Source organism: Heteronotia binoei, chromosome 15, assembly GCF_032191835.1.
Source record: "Heteronotia binoei isolate CCM8104 ecotype False Entrance Well chromosome 15, APGP_CSIRO_Hbin_v1, whole genome shotgun sequence".
Lineage (NCBI taxonomy): Eukaryota > Metazoa > Chordata > Lepidosauria > Squamata > Gekkonidae > Heteronotia > Heteronotia binoei.
In genome coordinates, this window is record NC_083237.1 from 56,680,012 (window position 1) to 56,699,248 (window position 19,237).

Here is a 19,237-nt window from a genome sequence, read left to right on the forward strand (position 1 = left end):
CAATTCTGATGTCCAAAAGAAATCTTTCATATGTGAGTGTTTCTAAACCTGACAAGGAAGCAGAGACCAAATGGTATAATATAATCTAGACATTTTAAAATAATGCATTTTTCACAGCTTTCTCTCTGGAACTTTAGGTAAACTGATTCCCTGTTTTTTTAATAATATAAACCTTCAACCTGCTCAAATCTTCTTAACCACATAATCATCAGTCTAAATATATCATTTTTTCTCTTAAGAGCACCCTATGTCTTAAAGATTATTTGATTCAACAAAAGTTATCTCTTCACTTATTCAGGGCTTCTTTAATTTCTAACACTGTTGAAATTTCTCAAGTGTTCTGCAGTCTAAGTAAACTGACTGCTGAAACACCTTTAATTTGCTGGATCCTTGACAACAGGAGAGGGGGCAGTTTCAGGAAGCAAAACCAGCATCTTGTTAGATTAAGGTTTGTGATTATAGCAAAGAGCTTAAAGAAATAATACGAAAATGTATTTGAAAAGCTCCCACATGAGAAAAGGCAGCTCGAACAATCAAAGGATGCTCTTGCAGAGACAACACAAACCACATAGTTCTCTGCACCACCCAGAGTGAGGAAATAAGAGCAGTCTGCATATCCCTACTATGAGTCTGTATTGCAAGTGTGTGACAGAAGTATGTTTATAATGATGGGTTTAAAAAAATAAACAATGGTAGGACTGGGAGAGGAGGATTTACTTAACATTGCTGAAAAGTTAATGAAAGTTTTTGCCTGGTCAAATCCACCCATTCTCCATTTTCGGGGGGGAAAAATCACAAATGGCCCCAGGAGAAATGAACAAGACAGAATACTGGGTCTGGCTATTAATATCCAGAAGTCACGCAAGTTAGAAATGATAAATTGGCCAAACACTGGTGTTAAGAAAACATGCTGCAAACAAAGAATACGCCCTTACAAAATCAGCATATAAAAGCTTGATGCTAGTCTTACAGTTTAAACTCTCTGCATGGTTGACACTTCTGCTTTTGCATACTTGCTTGCACCTCTGTCTCAAGATTATGTCTTTCTTTGGCCGTGCATCTAGGCAGGCTTGTTCTCCTCGAAGCGGCAGGGGATCTATGAAACCCTCTGGTTGTGGAATGAATAGCCTGGGTGGAGGGTCCATTGTGGGAACTTTGGGTAACCGTGGAACTTATGGCCTGGGTGGAGGGTCTGGTGCAGGAACTTTTGCAAGCAGTGGAATGTTTAGCTTTTCTTCTGGTGGAGGATCCAGTGTGGGAACTTTTGGTGCTGGGGTATCCTGTGGTGCTGAGTTAGGCTGCAGTGGCATTGGAGGGGGCACTACTGGTTGCTTTTATCCTTACAGTCCTGGCACTGCTGGTTATGATGGTAGGCTTCTCTCTGGTGGTGAAAAAGAAACCATGCAGAACCTTAATGACCGCCTGGCCTCCTACCTGGCTAAAGTACGAGCCCTGGAAGAGGCAAACGGGGACCTTGAACAAAAAATCAGAAACTGGTATGAAAGATCTAGACCACACAATGACGGAGAACCCAGTGGCTATAGCAAATACTATAGTACAATCGATGAACTCCGAAATAAGGTGAGTAGGCCCTCTATTTGAAATAGATTCTGAAGTATAATGCTCATGCTGTTGAATAATGCAGAATATAATCTACAATGGAAAGGCAGTGAAAAGGAAACCGTATACCACCAGGGCAATATGGAGGACAGTTTGTAAATATTGTGATGTTGATGGGAACTGCCTTTTTAATTGTGCAAGTAAGTGATGACAGTCACATCCTGTGATCTTCCACTGTATGAGTTCCAATTCCTGTTCTCCATACACACATATGCACTACTGTATACCTTTTTAAACTACAAATGTCAGCATGATTGAGCTGGACAACTATTGTACTGCACTTGTCATTCCCAATACTCTATAAACAATGCCATGAATATGGCCACAGCAAAGTTTGAAGCCTTTGTCAAGCCTAAATTTATTTATTTTTAATATTTATAACAAGGGGAGTTTAGAATGGGGAAATGATGGGCAGATATAAGTACACATATTTGTCCATTCCAAATGCCCCTCTCTCAATGCTATGTCTTAATTTTTATAAAATAATATCGACTTAAATGAAATTGCATTTAAGCTGCAGTCCACCCTTGAGGCTTCTCACACCACCCTCAGAAGTATGGCATTAAAACTAAATAAGCTTGCCCCATCAGGAAACAGGCTATGTAAAAAGCAGAAGGCAATAGTGCATTTTCACTAAAAATCATGGGAATGTGTCCAAGGAAATAAAACCCCACACTTTTCATTCAGTTAAAGAAATCTAGGGGGAAACCAGCAGTAATATAGCACCATCCTAGATAGATCATCCACTATATTAATTTAAGGGAAGTCCTGAATTTCCAAAAGAACATTTTACTCTTTGACTTACTCAGAAAGCTGTTGCCTATGCTGATACATTTTTGAAAATTATTTTGCCCCCCACCCCCAGGATATGAAGTCAGAGAAATGGGAAACAATTTAAGAACATATGAGCAGCCCTAAGCCCAGGCTTTCAACCCAAATCCATGCAATTTAAAATGCTATTTCCAACAGGGGAGTTAAAAGTACAGGCTGTAAAGGCAACAGCTGTTCACTGTGGGGCTGTGACTGGGAGGTGCTAAAGCTCTCAAAAAGCCCTCTGATGGTGCACCAGAGAAAATGGCCTCTTCAAGGAGCTAATGGGAAGAAAATGTCCCAGTGCAAGCAGGACCTTTGAAAATATGCATTTTCCCATTCTCACAAACATGCATGGACTGTGTTCTTTCCAGAAAGATCCAATTAAATCAGGTTTGAGGAAGAAAGTAGCAAAGACAGGGAAAGCCTGGGAAGTGACCAATTACAAAATGATGCTCTGTGAGGACTGCATAGAAATTTTGGGGGTGGAGCCTGAGGAAGGTGGGGTTTGGGGTGGAACTTCATGCCATAATGCCATAAAGTCCACCTTCCAAAGCAGCCATTTCCTGCAGGTGAACTGATCTCTGTCACCTGGAGAGCAGTTGTAACCCCAGAAGAACTCCAGCTACCATCTGGAGGTTGGCAAGCCTATGCTATGTAGATGCTCCCCCAGCCAAAATTTCTGTGTGGATGCAATCACCATAATTTTAAAAATTACACCAGCAAAGCAAACTATAAGAAGACGACATACATATCACCTTTTGCCCAATTTATCAATTATGCTAACAAAAAGTGTACAATTTTAATTAATCTGGTAATCGTTCACATCCAGTGATCTTTCCTTTTTCTGTTTTCACCCCCCCACCCCACCCCAGAACCTTTCAGCAAGTGTTACCAATGCTAGTGTTATCCTACAGATAGACAATGCCAGGCTGGCTGCAGATGACTTCAGAATAAAGTAAGTGGAATGGGTTTAAGAGAACTTGACAAAAGCAACCAGAACAAAAAGTAGAAAACTCACAATCAAATTACATTACAAAGCACCACAAATCATGTTGATCACACATGTGCAGGGAGTCCTGTGCTTGGAATGTAATTCTCAGGCATGCACGGGGGCCAATTCAGATTTGACCATGGTGCATGAAGAGAGAAGCTCAATCCTCCACCAGTGCCATTTTCCCTATGTGAACCAAAAGGAGTTCCCAACCTTTTTGAGCTTGTGGGCACCACTGGAATTCTGACACTGTATGGTGGGCACAGGCACCAAATGTCTGCCGCAAGAGGTGGACCCATCTATAAAGTGGCTGCAAGGGCATATATCTGGGGTGGCCAAACTGTGGTCCAGGAACCACATGTGGCTCTTTCACACATATTGTGTGGCTCTCAAAGCCCCTACTGCACTGTTGGCTAACTTGGAGAAGGCATTTGTCTCTTTAGATCACTTCTCCAAACCAAACCAGCCGGCGGCTTGGAGAATACATTTACAGTTAAAGTTGCTTTCTTTCCACTTCCTCTGTCCTCCTCCCCATCTATATTTGCTTTCTTTCCAGCTTTCATTCCTTGTGGCTCTCAAACATCTGATATTAAAGTTTTGTGGCTCTCAAGCATCTGACTTTTATTCTATGTAGCTCTTATGTTAAGCATGTTTGGCCATCCCTGGCCTATATTCAGCCACACAATTAAGATTCCTGTGCCATGGTGGCCATTGCTGCCAAAGCAGCATTTTTAAAAGTCTGGACATCCAATCAGATCTCCAATGGCCAATCAGAAGCCTTGCTGTGCAAAATTCATTGGCTCCAACCACTTTCTAAAAACACTTGGCGGGCATCCCTGCACTAATGCATATAATGATGGCGACATGGACATTTATCCATGGAAACAAACAGCTCCATGGGTTTTTTTCAATCCTTAAAATGGTACATGAGGGAAGGCTAAATCCCCCTCTTCACATACTGTGGTCCCAACCCAAACTGCGCCCTCACATGCTGGGTAATTAACTTCTGAGCATGGAACGTTTGATGTATGTAAAATACTGGGTTTGATGGTAAGAATGAGGACTCCAAGCATAGTGATCAGCAACTTTACTGCAGATTTCAGCAACTATGTACAAGCATGCAAACTCCAGACCACAGCCTGGTTATATACTGTTAATCTCCTCCCTGCTCCCAATTTACAGATGCATTCAAACAGGCCCTCAAGCCCCCTACAGGTAGTCCAGTGCAGCCCTTCCATCCAGACTGCGGCTGCTGCAATCCTAGTGCTCTATTGTCTTTTGGTTTCGTGCTCACAAAGTCCCTAGGAAACTTCAGCCCAGACATAACAATGCACATCTAATCAACCAGAGATGTGGAGGACGCAAGTACTCTGCAATGTGGGAACTGGATGTCAAACAATGGCAATCAAATAATGCAGGGGTGGCCAATGGTAGCTCTCCAGATGTGTTTTTGCCTACAACTCCCATCAGCCCCAGCCATTGGCCATGCTGGCTGGGGCTGATGGGAGATGTAGGCAAAAAACATCTGGAGAGCTACCGTTGGCCACCCCTGAAATAATAGGTCAAGAAATATGATACCCACACAATAAAAGTTTAGTAGTTCCAAACCTTGGAGATGTAAATCGTTGCAGCAATAATCAGAAGGTTCCAGGGGGCTGCTGGTTCAACTCTCAGATCAAGAGGCACTAAGATTATGAGGAGGAGGAGGATGGATTTATACCCCCCCTCACAGAGTCCCAGAGCAGCTTATAATCACCTTCCCTTCCTCTTCCTACAAAAGATACCCTGTGGGGTAGGTGGGGCTGAGAGAGCTCTGAGAGAATTGTGACTGGCCCAAGGTCACCCAGCTGGCTTCATGTGGAGGAGGGGAAATCAAACCCAGTTCTCCCAGTTAAGAGCCCATGTTTTTAACCATTACACCAAACAGGAAAGAATATTTTCCTGGGAGTAAGTTCCAAGTATACTTGTTTAGGATTGCTCCCTATAGCCTTAGGCAAATTACTATCTCTCAGACTTAGGGTGTTTTTACATTCAGTTTGATCCAGAGTTTTAGAGTCTTCAAATCACCTGCCACTGTTCCGCTTTAATTATTTTCCTTTTACATTTAAGCATTTCAATTTGGGGGGGGGGGGGGGGAGGTGTCTCTGATCAGAGGGCAGCCAGAATACCAGTGCTAAGTTAAATGTATACGATTGCTTGGAAATCATGTCAACACTGCAAAAACAATACAAATTTAAATTACTAGATGAGGCAAGCAATGATATGTAAAAATTTCAAGTGCTGTCAGTTCTCATGCAAATTACTGCACCTTGTGGTGGCTTTTGGAGGAGTCTTTTAAAGCACATGAAAACTTCTACAATACAAGTTTGAAACGCCTGTAGAGAAACGACCAGATCAAAACTAGTGTGGAGAAAAACGTTGCAGGAGCAGCTCCAAAACTCATCTCACTGAAACAAATGTAAATGCTTCAGACAGCAACGATGCAAAACAGTTGTGAGAACGTTAGGTAATGTAAAAGGTGAGTTTCCAATTTGGTGATAGAGAGTCACAAACTGCCAGTGTATAAACACCCTTAGTCCTTCATTTGTATATGGGGTTAATAACCCTGGCCCGTTTTATATGGCTATTATAAAGATTGTTGTTCAGTCGCACAGTCGAGTCCGACTCTTTGCAACCCCATGGACAAAGTCACGCCAGGCCCTCCTGTCTTCCACCATCCTCCGAATTATAAAGATTACTGTGCTAATATAGGAAGAGAGCTTTAAAGTGCTGAACAAATGCTAAATATTAATAACTTTAAAAAAAAACTTTTTTCAGATATGAAAATGAGATGTTCCTTCGTCAGAGTGCTGAAGCAGACATCAATGGGCTGCATAAAGTACTCAATGACTTGACTTTGTGCAAGAGTGACCTGGAAATGCAGATTGAAAATGAGACTGAAGAGCTGGCCTTCCTCAAGAAGAACCATATAGAGGTAAGGTAGCAATTTTGCCAAAACAGACTACAAATTTATCATGTACAAACTTTGGCAATTCACAGTTGGTGGACCTAAGATATACAGTATTCAGCGACAAAAGCAACTATACTACTAACAGATGCTTCGTTGATCCCCACAAACTTCAGTGAGACTAACAGTGGTATCCGTGGTCATTTAGTGCCCTACAAGAGGGTGAAACATGATTGTATTTGCAGAATATCCCATTGCCCTACCAATATAAGTTCCTGCGAGGGTTGCCAACCTCCAGGTGGGCCTTGAATATATCCAGATGACAGAGCTCAATTCCACTGGAGAAAATGGCTACTTTGAAGGGCAGATTCTGTGACATTATATCCTGCTGGAGTCCCTCCATCCCTAAACTCTGCCCTCTCTAGGCTCCACCTCCCAAATCTCCAGGAATTTCCCCAACTGGAGCTGGCAACACTTGGTTCCTCTTACATTTCCCCTCCCCAATTAGTGGAATGAAAAAGGAAGTTCTGTTTGAATATTTCCATCAAATGGCTTCTTTCTTACTCCTTCTATCCCTCTTCCATCCCTCCTGTCTGCAAAAAGTGCCCTGTATCAGCGTATTACACAGTGCCCTTGAGATGGTGCAGCTAAAGTGCTCCATAACTGTTAATATATTCCCAAAATATCTTCATGTAATTCCTAACTGCATTACATAAAGGACTGTAAAAGCAACAGGTTTACTTACTTTGAAATTTGCATAACCACCACCTCAAAGGGCCTTTCTGTAGGGTCAATCACACAGCCAATTTAATAGTACTGTAAAATCTTTAGCCCTTTTCAGTTTTAAGCATATGTGGGCACACTGCATGTGACCATCGCACGATGCACAATCCCCATTTTGTCTGAAAGAGACAATACAGATGTTTTCAGCCTGCTTCTAGTTTGTGTGTACTGAAAGATGCACATTTTCCCCTTGCAGTCAAAATAGCAATTCCACGTTTCAGGAGGACTGTGTGTAGAGTGTGGTAAAATCTATCAACTAGAAAGGCCTCGACACAACAGCAAAATATTCTGTTACAATATGTGTCTCCTACTTACTATTTATTTATTTAGCCTGCATGCTGGCATGCTGTCCTGTCATCATTCACTGCAGCCCAAAACAAATAAAAGCAATACAAATAATCTCAAGGTGCCAAAAATGGCACATCAAGTTTAATTCAACAAATGGAATGCAAGTGAGGAAGAATGAGACATTAGGTAACTTCACTAATCATTGCACACACTTGCTACTGCAAACTGTCTTCCCTTGGTTTTATGGCACCCTCCTACATCATTTGCAAAATAATAAACTATAAACTAAAATAATAAATTATAAACCCATGAATGCCTTTGTCCTTTGTGCAACCATGTCCTGCATCGTAACCATAATGGCAATGACTCTGAGGTATCTCACAGGTGGAGTGGGGGAGATGTTGGAGGCTGTTCTTAAAAGCAACAAGCAACAAGTGAATTTCTGCGGGAAAGAAATTCCCCAATAAGAGTGCCATGTCACAAACAGAAGACAATAGTGCTTGCTCACTTAATTTCAGGACACGCAGAACAGGGCAGATGATAGCTCTTAAACAGTGGGCAGATTCATATGGGAACAGGTGGTCCTTTAAATTCTTTATATCTGATGCTGTAACTATGCAATCATTTAGATATACTGGGGGAAACTGTTAAAACTATTAATGTTAAATTATTAAATAAAACTCAAAAACATTGTGGAAAGAACTGATGTAGACTTTATTTTGTCCTTTTAATCAAAAATTAAAACAATCTTGATGTGGTAGTGGAAAAAGCAGTATAGGAAAATGCCAGCAAAATATTTGGCTGGCATTCATGGATTTGCCAAAGTGCTGTTTACATAAACATATACATTATTTGACAATGTGGAAAGGGAGGCAACAAGAAGATTTGTGACTAATTGATCTGTTTATCTTGTATTAGAATCATACATATGTGCAGTGATAACATATATTATTTTCAAGTGGTTTTGCATTTAAATATTTTATTTTTTAAAAAGGAAGAATCCAAAATTCCATTGAGCTAAAACTCCTCAACACAAATCAAAATCATCTACCTGTTCACAAATGAATCTACATAATTCAGGCAATACTAAAAAATCAAAGTAGATTTTAAAATTATTATTATTACATAAAAATGAACAAATATTGGCCATTTTCATTATCCTTTTGAGCAAATGGCAGTACATTCTATCAAGATAAGAGAATGGAATAGATCTAAGACAAAATGACTTACACAACAAAAGAGTTTATGACTCACACTTCAAGAAGCAAATTCCAGGTCCTGTGTAGGTGCTGGAGGAAAGTGCTGTAAAGTCACAGCTGATTTAAGGTGGACCCAATAGGGTTTTGAAGGCCACTGCTTGCCTCCACATCACACCCCTGGTATTATTTGGAGATCTCCCATCCAAATACTAGCCAGGGCCAACTTGCTTAGCTTCTGAGATGTACTGAGATCATTCTAGCCTGGGCCATCCAGGTCAATACTCTATAGTGATTACAAATCACTTAAACTTCAGTAATGTTACAACAACTACACCCCATTAATTTCCTCTTTGGTTGAAAACAAAAAGACCTGGGCTGTAAGTGCAGAACATTTGTGTGCATGATGTTGTCTCTCTAACTTAAAATGGGAATATACAATACCATTTTGTTATCAGCAAAGCAAGTTAATAGTTTGTTATTTGAATGCTAAACAATCTGTCTTACTAACCCAGCAAATGAGCAGTAAAAACTGCATAACACCATCAAATAGGAAAAGGCCTAGGGAGTTCTCTCATTACTAATTGCATCCTCAATATCCAATTGGTACCCATGCAGCAAAGTTAGTTATATTATCCGAAGTACAAAATCTTACAGTTGGATTGCTAGGAAAATGCATTATCTCTACAATAGGCGCAAAAGCTTGAGAAAGTCTTCCAAATTACGTGAAACAAAAGAGAAACAGTCATAAAATGTAATTACGCATTCTTGAGGGGTGAAGTGTCTATAACTGTGGCTGCTGTTTTGATGAGAAAGTGGGTATGCATTTTTTGTTCCCTCAAACAAAACTTTAAAAATATTTGTTACCAGTTTTAACTTTTGCTATAGTTAAAACACTTTTCCCAACCAAGCACTTTCCCCTGTGCATATTCCCACATTCTCCCATAATAAAAAAAAATGGTGGGTAAATGGTGGGTATAGAATTTCCAAAAATGTTAAAAAGATTACTGTCTCAAAATGCATAAAGTGAGACGGTGTTGTTACTGTGCATATGCAGAAAACATATAAACCATTTCATGTATTTCCTATGAAATTATCGAGTCTTCCCCCACCCCCCTTTCTATGTAGGAAATGAAAGATTTGCAAGGCACCGCATCTGGAGATGTCAATGTTGAAATTAACGCCATCCCAGGAACTGACCTAACCACACTTTTGAACAGGATGAGAGAAGAGTATGAGTCTCTGGCAGAGCAAAATCGTAAAGATGCCGAAAGCTGGTTCAATAAAAAGGTAAATTGCCAGTCACGTGTGCAGAAATCTACATGGTAGTGTATCATACCCCACACTAAATTAACACACAATCTGCCCATCCTGCCATTCCCCATGGCATCTGATTCAAGAACCGACCTCAAGAACTAATTCCAAGATTTACTGGGCTTGTGGATAGACACCAAAGGCACACAGAGAATTAAAGCAGTAAGTCTCACTTCAAAATTCCCCAAAGAGATTCCCCTCCCCACATTGTTTACTGTATGCCTATAAACATAGCAGGTGGCACTAACAGATTAGCCATGAAAGCAATGCATGTGAGACTGCAAATCAGATACATTTAAATTTGCTCAGATGCATCCAAATAGCTTACCAAACTTTTAGCTTCCTGTTGATGACCAGGAAGCAGAATATGAGATGAACCTGCTATAAAAAAAAAATTATGACCTCTGAGTGTTCCTCATTTCTTTCATTCCCTTTTGAGCCTTCAATTCATTGTTTTTTCCTTCTCCCCTTCACCAGACCTCCCCTCCAAACTTTTAGAAGGAGCCATTTATTATCATTACTCTTGTAATCCTTCACAAGTTCTTACCTGGTATTACAGAATTCTATTTTAGTCATGTTCATGCATTACTGCAGAGCAAAGAATTAAACATGAAGATCAACATGAGTGTTAAGGAGACCAGCACCAACAAGACTGAGATCACAGACCTGAGACGCACCCTTCAAGCTCTGGAAATAGATTTGAAATCTCAACTTGCTTTGGTATGGGCAAACCCTATTTTATACATTCAGGAGGTTAAAAAAAAACTGAGGCTAATTGAAAGGATCAACAGAAATAGCAAGCACTCCTGATCTGCTTCTTGCTGATTCTGTGCTTGAGGCTCAACGCTAGGCAGCAACATTTTTGATGGATCACCTATAATTCTGCCAACCTCCAGACGGGGCCTGGAAACGTCAAAGAATTACAACAGATCACCAGACTGCATGATGTGTATTTATTACTTATTTAAAACATTTATTCCGCTTCTCCTGGAGAGAATGGCTGCTTTAGAAGGTAGACTGCACAGTGTCAGGGCTTTTTTTGTAGCAGGAACTCCTTTGCATATTAGGCCACACACCCCAGATGTAGCCAGTCCTCCAAGAGTTTACAAGGTTCTTACTACAGGGCCTATTGTAAGTCCCAAGAGGATTGGCAACATCAGGGAGGGTGGCCTAATTTGCAGAGGAGTGCCTGCTAAAAAAAAGCCCTGCACGGCACTATATTCTACCCAGGTCCCTCCCCTCCCTAAACCCCAGTCTTCCGGGCTCCACCCTCTAATCTCCAGGTGTTTCCAGTCCTGTAGCTGGCAACCCCAATCTTCTGGCCAACTCATTATGAGATTCATTTACTATATCTGTGAAGAAAAATAGATTCAGTTAAGTAATTCCTTAAGGCTTTCTATTTTAATAACGATGTTCCAAATAGTTCAAGAACAGAATGTCATCTAACCAGTTACAGCAACTCAGACAGATTCATTAAGAAAACCATTTATTTGATCTACAGCCAGTTCCATTCCAAAGACCCTGAACAGGCGACAACATGTTGGAAACAAAACTCTTACGAACAGTATTCAAAGAACTACAACAACTAGTTTTGTGTATCCCATAGGGTTTGGGCTTACATTTTTCACATAAAAACCCACCATGCAACCTTAAATACATAATCTGAACAGCACATTTTGGGGGTTGTGTTCACAGAGGCACAGTAAATAAACAACTCAAGACAGCTTACACATGGATGTGTCTCCAAAAGTGCATAGAACTTTCTCTTTGCATAAAAATAATGTTTTCCTTCAAAGACATGCTGCAATAGCAACCTTTTGAAATGTTGATTGTCTAAAACAAGCCCTGGGTTAATTATGCATTTCATTCTTTTCTACATCAGAGGCAATCACTTGAAGCTACTTTGGCAGAATCAGAAAGTCGCTATTGTGCCCAGCTCCTGCAAATGCAAGGGCTGATCAGCAATGTGGAGACCCAAGTGCACCAGATAAGAGAGGACATGGAATGCCAAAATACAGACTATAGACAACTTTTGGACATTAAGATCCGTCTGGAGAATGAGATCGAGACCTATCGGCATTTGATTGATGGAGAAGCAAGGTACAAAGCAACAAAAAATAGCCCAAAAAAGTACACAAGCCAGATTTTTCATAAATAGCTGATAACGTTGGGAATTTCACCAGCTGGCCTGTAAGCTGTCTACTGTAGTACAAACAGTATGTTGGTTGCACATCAGATGCACCCCAGGCCAGCATAAATGAGCAACCACCTAGAGTGCAACCAACAAGAGAGCAACCAACTAGAGGGCTGTCCAATGCCACTTCAAGGGTTTCTTTTTTCTCTAAACAGCTACATTTTTTTTTCATGCAACAGTTCAGTTTATAGCAGTTCTGCCACAACTTCAAGGGCACATAAACCCTTGGACCCTGGACCACCATCCATTGTGGCTTACCTTGAAAATTCTTTGTCTATCAGCCATGGCCACCTCACAGTTATTTATAGTTGGGGATTAAGGTAACAGTAAACCACATTTATTCTCCACTCATGAGGAAACAGTTGAGGAATCAGGTGGTCACTCCAATGAGAGAAAGTTTGGAAGTCTACCAGCAGGACACAGAATTGGGATGTCATTAGAAATGTTTGATGTTGTCCCCCCCAAAAAATCAAGAAATATCTAACCTATTTTAAGCCATGAAAAACGCTTCTCTTATTCTGTATTGTTGTTTTACTTTTTTATGCAATTACAGCATAGTTTCTTGATTAATCCCAGAGGAAAAGCTTTTATGACTGCCATCTTGTAAAACTTCACATGAAAGACAGTAAAACATACAGTGATAGAACCATAGAATCATAGAGTTGGAAGGGACCTCTAGGGTCATCTAGTCCAGCCCCCTGCACAATGCAGGAAACTCACAAACACTTCCCCCTAAATTCACAGGATCTTCATTGCTGTCAGATGGCCATCTAGCCTCTGTTTAAAAACCTCCAAGGAAGGAGAGCCCACCACCTCCCAAGAAAGCCTGTTCCACTGAGGAATCGCTCTAACGGTCAGGAAGTTCTTCCTAATGTTGAGCCGGAAACTCTTTTGATTTAATTTCAACCCATTGGTTCTGGTCCTACCTTCTGGGGCCACAGAAAACAATTCCACACCATCCTCTATATGACAGTCCTTCAAGTACTTGAATATGGTGATCATATCACCTCCCAGCCGCCTCCTCTCCAGGCTAAACATCCCCAGCTCCTTCAACCTTTCCTCATTGGACTTGGTCTCCAGACCCCTCACCACCTTTGTCGCCCTCCTCTGGACCCATTCCAGCTTGTCTATATCCTTAAAATGTGGTGCCCAAAACTGAACACAATACTTCAGGTAAGATCTTACCAGAGCAGAGTAAAGCGATACCATCACATCACATGATATGGACACTATACTTCTGTTGATACAGCCCAAAATTGCATTTGCCTTTTTAGCCACCGCATCACACTGTTGACTCATGTTCAGCGTATGATCCACTAAGACCCCTAGATCCTTTTCACACATACTACTGCTAAGACAAGTCTCCCCCATCCTATAACCATGCATTGGATTTTTCCTACCTAAATGCAGAACTTTACAGTTATCCCTGTTAAAATTCATTTTATTGGTTTTAGCCCAGTTTTCCAGCCTGTCAAGGTCATCCTGTATCCTGTTTCTGTCTTCTTCTGTGTTTGCAACCCCTCCCAATTTAGTATCATCTGCAAATTTAAAAAGCATTCCCTCTATTCTTTCATCCAAGTTATTAATAAAGATTTGAACAAAACAGGTCCCAGGACAGATCCCTGAGGCACTCCAATTGTCACTCCTCTCCAAGAGGATGAGGAACCATTCACAAGCACTCTTCGGGTGCGATCTGTCAACCAGTTACAGATCCACCTAACGGTAACAGGATCCAAACCACATTTTACCAACTTATCAACAAGGATACTATGTGGAACTTTATCAAAAGCCTTACTGAAATCAAGATAAACAATGTCTACAGCATTCCCCTGATCCAGCAAGGTAGTCACTTTCTCAAAAAAAGAGATCAGGTTAGTTTGGCATGACTTGTTCTTGAGAAAACCATGCTGGCTCTTAGTAATCACATCCAATCTTTCTAAATGTTCCAGGACCAACGGTTTGATGATTTGTTCTAAAACTTTTCCAGGTATAGACGTCAAGCTGACAGGTCAGTAGTTACCCAGATCATCTTTCTTTCCCTTCTTGAAGATGGGGACAACATTTGCCCGTCTCCAATCTTCCAGCACCTCTCCTGTTCTCCAAGAATTCTCAAAAATAATAGCCAGAGGATCAGAAATTACATCCGCAAGCTCTTTTGGAACCCTTGGATGCAATTCATCTGGCCCTGAGGACTTAGTTTCATTTAAAGAAACTAGGTGTTTATGTACTACCCCTATGCTGATCCTAGGTTGGAACTTCATACCCTCCTTATATGTTCTGTTTTTGCAATGTTGAGCACCATTTCCCTCGGAAGAGAAGACTCAGGAAAAGTAGGAATTGAGCAGTTCCGCCTTCTCTTCATTACCTGTTACAATTTCACTTTCTTGCCCTCGCAATGGGCCTACCGGGTCCTTACTCTTTTTCTTACTCTGAACAAAAGAAAAGAACCCTTTTTTGTTGTTTTTAGCATCTCTGGCCAGCCTAAGCTCATATTGAGCTTTAGCTTTCCTAACTTTTTCTCTACAAGCACTGGTGATTTGTTTATATTCATCCTTGGTTATAAGACTCTCCTCCCAATTCCTAAAGGTTTCTTTTTTATTTCTCAAGTCTTTAGAGAGCTGTTTATGAGGCCACTTCAGCTTCTTTAGGCTTTTTTTCCATTTTTAATTCTCATAGGAATCGTCTGTGATTGCACTTTCAGTATTTCATTTTTAAGAAACTCCCATCCCTCCTGAACCCCCTTCCCCCTAAGTATTTCTGACCATGGGGTTTTACCCAGCATAGTTCTAAGTTTATCAAAGTTTGCCTTTCTGAAGTCCAACCTGTAAGTCTGACTATGTATAGCTTTTCCCTTCCCTAAGACTGTAAATTCCAAAATCACATGGTCACTATTGCCCAGGGTGTCCACTATTTCTACTTCTTCAATCAATTCTTTGTTGGTGAGAATCAAATCCAAGATAGCAGATCCCCTTGTTTCCATCTTCACTTTCTGGAAAAGGAAGTTGTCAGCAAGACAAGTCAGGAATCTATTTGACTTTTCATAAACTGAGAGCCAGTTTGGTGTAGTGGTTAAGTGCGCAGACTCTTATCTGGGAGAACCGAGTTTGATTCCCCACTCCTCCACTTGCACCTGCTGGAATGGCCTTGGGTTAGCCATAGCTTTCACAGGAATTGTCCTTGAAAGGGCAGCTTCTGGGAGAGCTCTCTCAGCCCCACCCACCTCAGAGGGTTGTCTGTTGCGGGGGAAGGAGATAAAGGAGATTGTAAGCTACTCTGAGACTCTGATTCAGAGAGAAGGGCAGGGTATAAATCTGTGGTCTGCTTTGTCTTCTTCTTCTTTACTGTGTTCCCAGCACAGAATATGTGCAACTTGTCCGTGATTCAAGTTTTCTCTAGACGTAAGCATATTTGACCAAAGTATATAGTAAAAATGCTGGAAATATAATTACACAAGAGTAACGAGAACAAACCCCATTACTTACCAACAGTGAATCTGGATATGGTAGTAGCAGAGATCCTGGACCAAGGAATCTAGGATCTGGAACAAGTTCAGGATTAAGAACCTCAACATCTAGTGCTAAAGGCGCCACTGGATCTGACACAGAATCAGGTTCTAGAGGAACTGTAGCGACACATTCTGACACAAAGCCCAGAGCCAAAGGTAAGTAATTTTTAAAATTTACATTATTACTGGGCTAAAGCCTATAGATGATTTTGGCACTCAGTTAACTATGAACAAAATTTTAGATTGCTTATGCACACAACCATGTTCAGCTCACCCAAACAACTTTATTTATTTGCTACATTAATAATTCTCTTTTCTCTCCAAGGGGGACACAAAGCGGCTTACAGCATTCTCCCCAGTATCCACTTTATTCTCACAACCCTGTGAGGTACATTAAGGTGGAAATGTGTGATTGGGTCCAGGTTACCCAGCAAGCTTCCATGGCACAGTGAGGATTCAAACCCAGGTTTCCTAGATCCTAGTCCAACGCTCTAAGCACAATATCATACTGGCTCACTAATACAATATGACAATACATCAACAGACATTTCTGATTCACCTGGTTATCTGCAGATATGATTGAATTCATGACCCACATAGTCGTCATAATCCACAAACAGGCTGAATGATTAAACATTTTTGTAAGAAACATCCTATCCTCTTACTCCCCCCCCCCCCTTTTCTTAGGGTTTTGTGTGTGAGAAAGAGAGAGTGCACATGTGTGTGGATATGCTTGCGTGCTTGGAAGTCATGGTGACTTCTGGTGACCCATGGTGGGCAAGGACATTTCAGAGAGGTAGCTTGGATATTTCTGCCTCTGCATCCCGGCCCTGGTATTCCTCTGAGGTCTCCCTTCCAAGAACTTGCCATGGTTAACCTGCTTAGCTTCCAAGATCTGACGAGATCAGGCTTGCCTGGGCTATCCAGGTCAGGCTCTTCTTACATTTTCTTCATGCACTTCCTGTTATACATAACATCATGAAACATGGCTGCCATGTTATAGAATGACTTTTATGGCCTGAGATTAAATATATTGTTCCTATATTAGTTTCTTGTGCACACATTTCTGGCATCTATAATTTCCTTTTCCATCTTTAGATCCAAAGAAAACGAGAGTGGTTAAAACAATAATCGAGGAATTAGATGAGCATGGCCGAGTAACATCTTCCAAGATCCAGTCCATTGAAGAAAATCCAGCTATATAAACATCAATATTGGGAGTATCAACATTACTCAAACTATTTTTCATGATGATGTTTCAGAGGAAGCATATATTTTAACTGCAGTACCAAAATACCATGTGGCCAATGGAATTAACTGCTTTAATAATAAACCATATATATATATCTTTCACTCTACTGGACAAGCTCTCTTTCCAGTCTCTTACTCCTCCCAGAGACTGTGCAAGAGGAGCACTAGTATGATCTCTAGTAACACTGTGGCATGGGTCAAGGTCGCAGAAGCTGATGGGGTTGTGACTGAAGCTGGCACCAGTCCTTGCATTGTCCTGAAGACCCTAACACCCGATCCTAGGAAGTGCTGTGCTGCTGCAGCATTCCATCTATAATCCTAACACACACACTTCAGTTAGGGCAGAGGTCCCCAATGTGGTGTCCGCAGACACCATGATGCCCACCAATACCTTTCTTGGTGCCCACCTAGTGTTTTTAGAAAGTGGGAGAAGACAGTAGAGGCTTTTGCCTAGCAAGGCTTCTGATGGGCCACTTGAGGTTGATTGACTGTGCAGATTTTTAAAAACATTGCCTTGGCAGTAGCTGCCCCCACTACACAAGGATCTTCACTGTGTAAATGAAGGTAAGCTGAAGCAAACGTTTTATGGCTACCTCCGCCTCCTGCGGCAGCAATTTTGTGGCTGCACCTACTATGCTCTGTCAGATTAACAAAGGTTCCTGCAGGCTAACAATGTGGGGAACCCCTGAGTTAGGAATTCCCCTCCCCACAACAGACACCCTGCGAGTTGGTGGGACTGAGAGAGCTCTCTCCAGGTCTGCTCTTGAGAAAGCAGCTCTTTCAGGACTGTGATTGACCCACTCAGCAGGTACGTTTGGGGAGGAGCGAGGAATCAAACCTGGTTCTCCCAGATTAGAGTCCGCACACTTAACCATTACACCAAACTGGCTCTCAGTACAGAGCAGTCAGTGCCAGTTTTTGATCTGCACTAAACTTGCCCAGTCAATGCAGTGTAGAACACATCTGCCAGCTCTTGCCTACACTGAAACCTGGGGAAAATGGGATCAGTTCAGTGTGGCAAGTGAAGCCACTGAAAAGATACTCACAGAGGCACAGGCCCCTCTCTCACTACAACCATGACTCCTCTTTGATGCACAGAGCCTCTCCCATCAAAGCTGTTCACTCTGCTGATCTACATTAGCTATAGCCAACCCCTTACTTCTTTCCTTCCCTTTCCAACAACCTCCCTGGATTATATCAATTATGGGTGGTTTGCATAACCATACTGAAGCTGGGAAAAATGTTACTAAAAGTTCCAATATACAATTAAAGCATTCTTAAAATGTAAAACATCTATTAAATAAAGTGCTGCAAACTTTTGCATGACTGAAGCTCAAAAGACTATGTAGAATGCCACCGTAACAAAAAGTAGGTAAAGTCGCCAATCCACAGCCCTTATCACCCACATGCTTGTACAAAAAAGAAACACAACACATAAATCACGAAACAAGCTTTGGCTTGCTTGTTTTCCTTAGCACATAAAACAAGAAGGGCATATAGGATGAATCCAAGCAGAGCAAACCATCTGTTTTCCAAGTAAAGTATTCATGATAAACCAGAGATCCAAACCTTCCTTTACCAGCACAGATCGTAACTCAGCATGCCACAGCTCAAATGACTACAGAATGCTTTGTGATGCTATGCCAAATCAACATGTGCAGCCTTGACAAATCAGTCAAACTACTGGCCTGTTGCAAAGCACAATGCTTTTCAGGCTTCAGAATAAAGGGATGCCATGCTCTGCAGTTGCCTGAACTGGAAAATGATCACAGCATGCAACTAAATGAAAGGAACGGACCACAGCAAAAGAGACAGCAAGCAAGTGAATGAGCAGGTAGCTGCTTATCACTTGCACGAAGGGAAAGGGCAAGCAAGTGGGAAACAGCAAGGGGAGCAAGATGAGCCCACTGAAAGAGGGAGGGAGATTTGCCCAAGGGATCTTCAAATGCTGTCACCAGTAATAATGGTCTCACTGGGTGTGAAGAAATGCACAAGGTGAACAAAGATGACTCCATCACCATTGTTCTTTAAGAGAGGAGGAACCAAAAAAGATTGCATCTATCCTCTTTTACACCAAATAATATGCTTGTTCTCATTTCAGGGGTGGGAATCCCAGACAGATCAAACTGAGATTTGTATTCCAGTCTGACAGATGACTGGCTCCTACATATTTAGTCTTTTATCCTAATAATGTTTTTTGCTTTGCTTTTTAATGCCAGCATTGAGCACATGGTTTCTCCTCAGGTCAGATTTTCTGGACCCATGCCAGTCTGGTCTGAGGCTAGAGTTTGGAGGAGAAGCTGCTTTGGTCACCTTGGTTGGTGACCACTATTGA

The 19,237-nt window shown here is 41.4% G+C and overlaps 1 protein-coding gene across 1 annotated transcript; it reads left to right on the top strand.

Moving 5' to 3' along the window:
* The first annotated feature begins 489 nt into the window (after positions 1-489).
* On the top strand, positions 490-16,944 carry LOC132583626 (keratin, type I cytoskeletal 12-like). Its single transcript, XM_060255245.1, has 9 exons — positions 490-590; positions 903-1,581; positions 3,306-3,388; positions 6,242-6,398; positions 9,767-9,928; positions 10,547-10,672; positions 11,835-12,052; positions 15,635-15,807; positions 16,750-16,944. The coding sequence occupies exons 1-9, from the start codon at positions 490-492 to the stop codon at positions 16,854-16,856; spliced, it is 1,806 nt and encodes a 601-aa protein (XP_060111228.1). The 3' UTR covers positions 16,857-16,944.
* The last annotated feature ends 2,293 nt before the right edge of the window (positions 16,945-19,237 follow it).

Coding starts and splice junctions, on each gene's coding strand:
- LOC132583626 (XM_060255245.1), top strand. CDS start 490: ATGTATTTGAAAAGCTCCCACATGAGAAAAGGCAGCTCGAACAATCAA. Junction 3,389..6,241: donor GCAGATGACTTCAGAATAAA/GTAAGTGGAATG, acceptor AACTTTTTTCAG/ATATGAAAATGAGATGTTCC. Junction 6,399..9,766: donor TCAAGAAGAACCATATAGAG/GTAAGGTAGCAA, acceptor CTTTCTATGTAG/GAAATGAAAGATTTGCAAGG.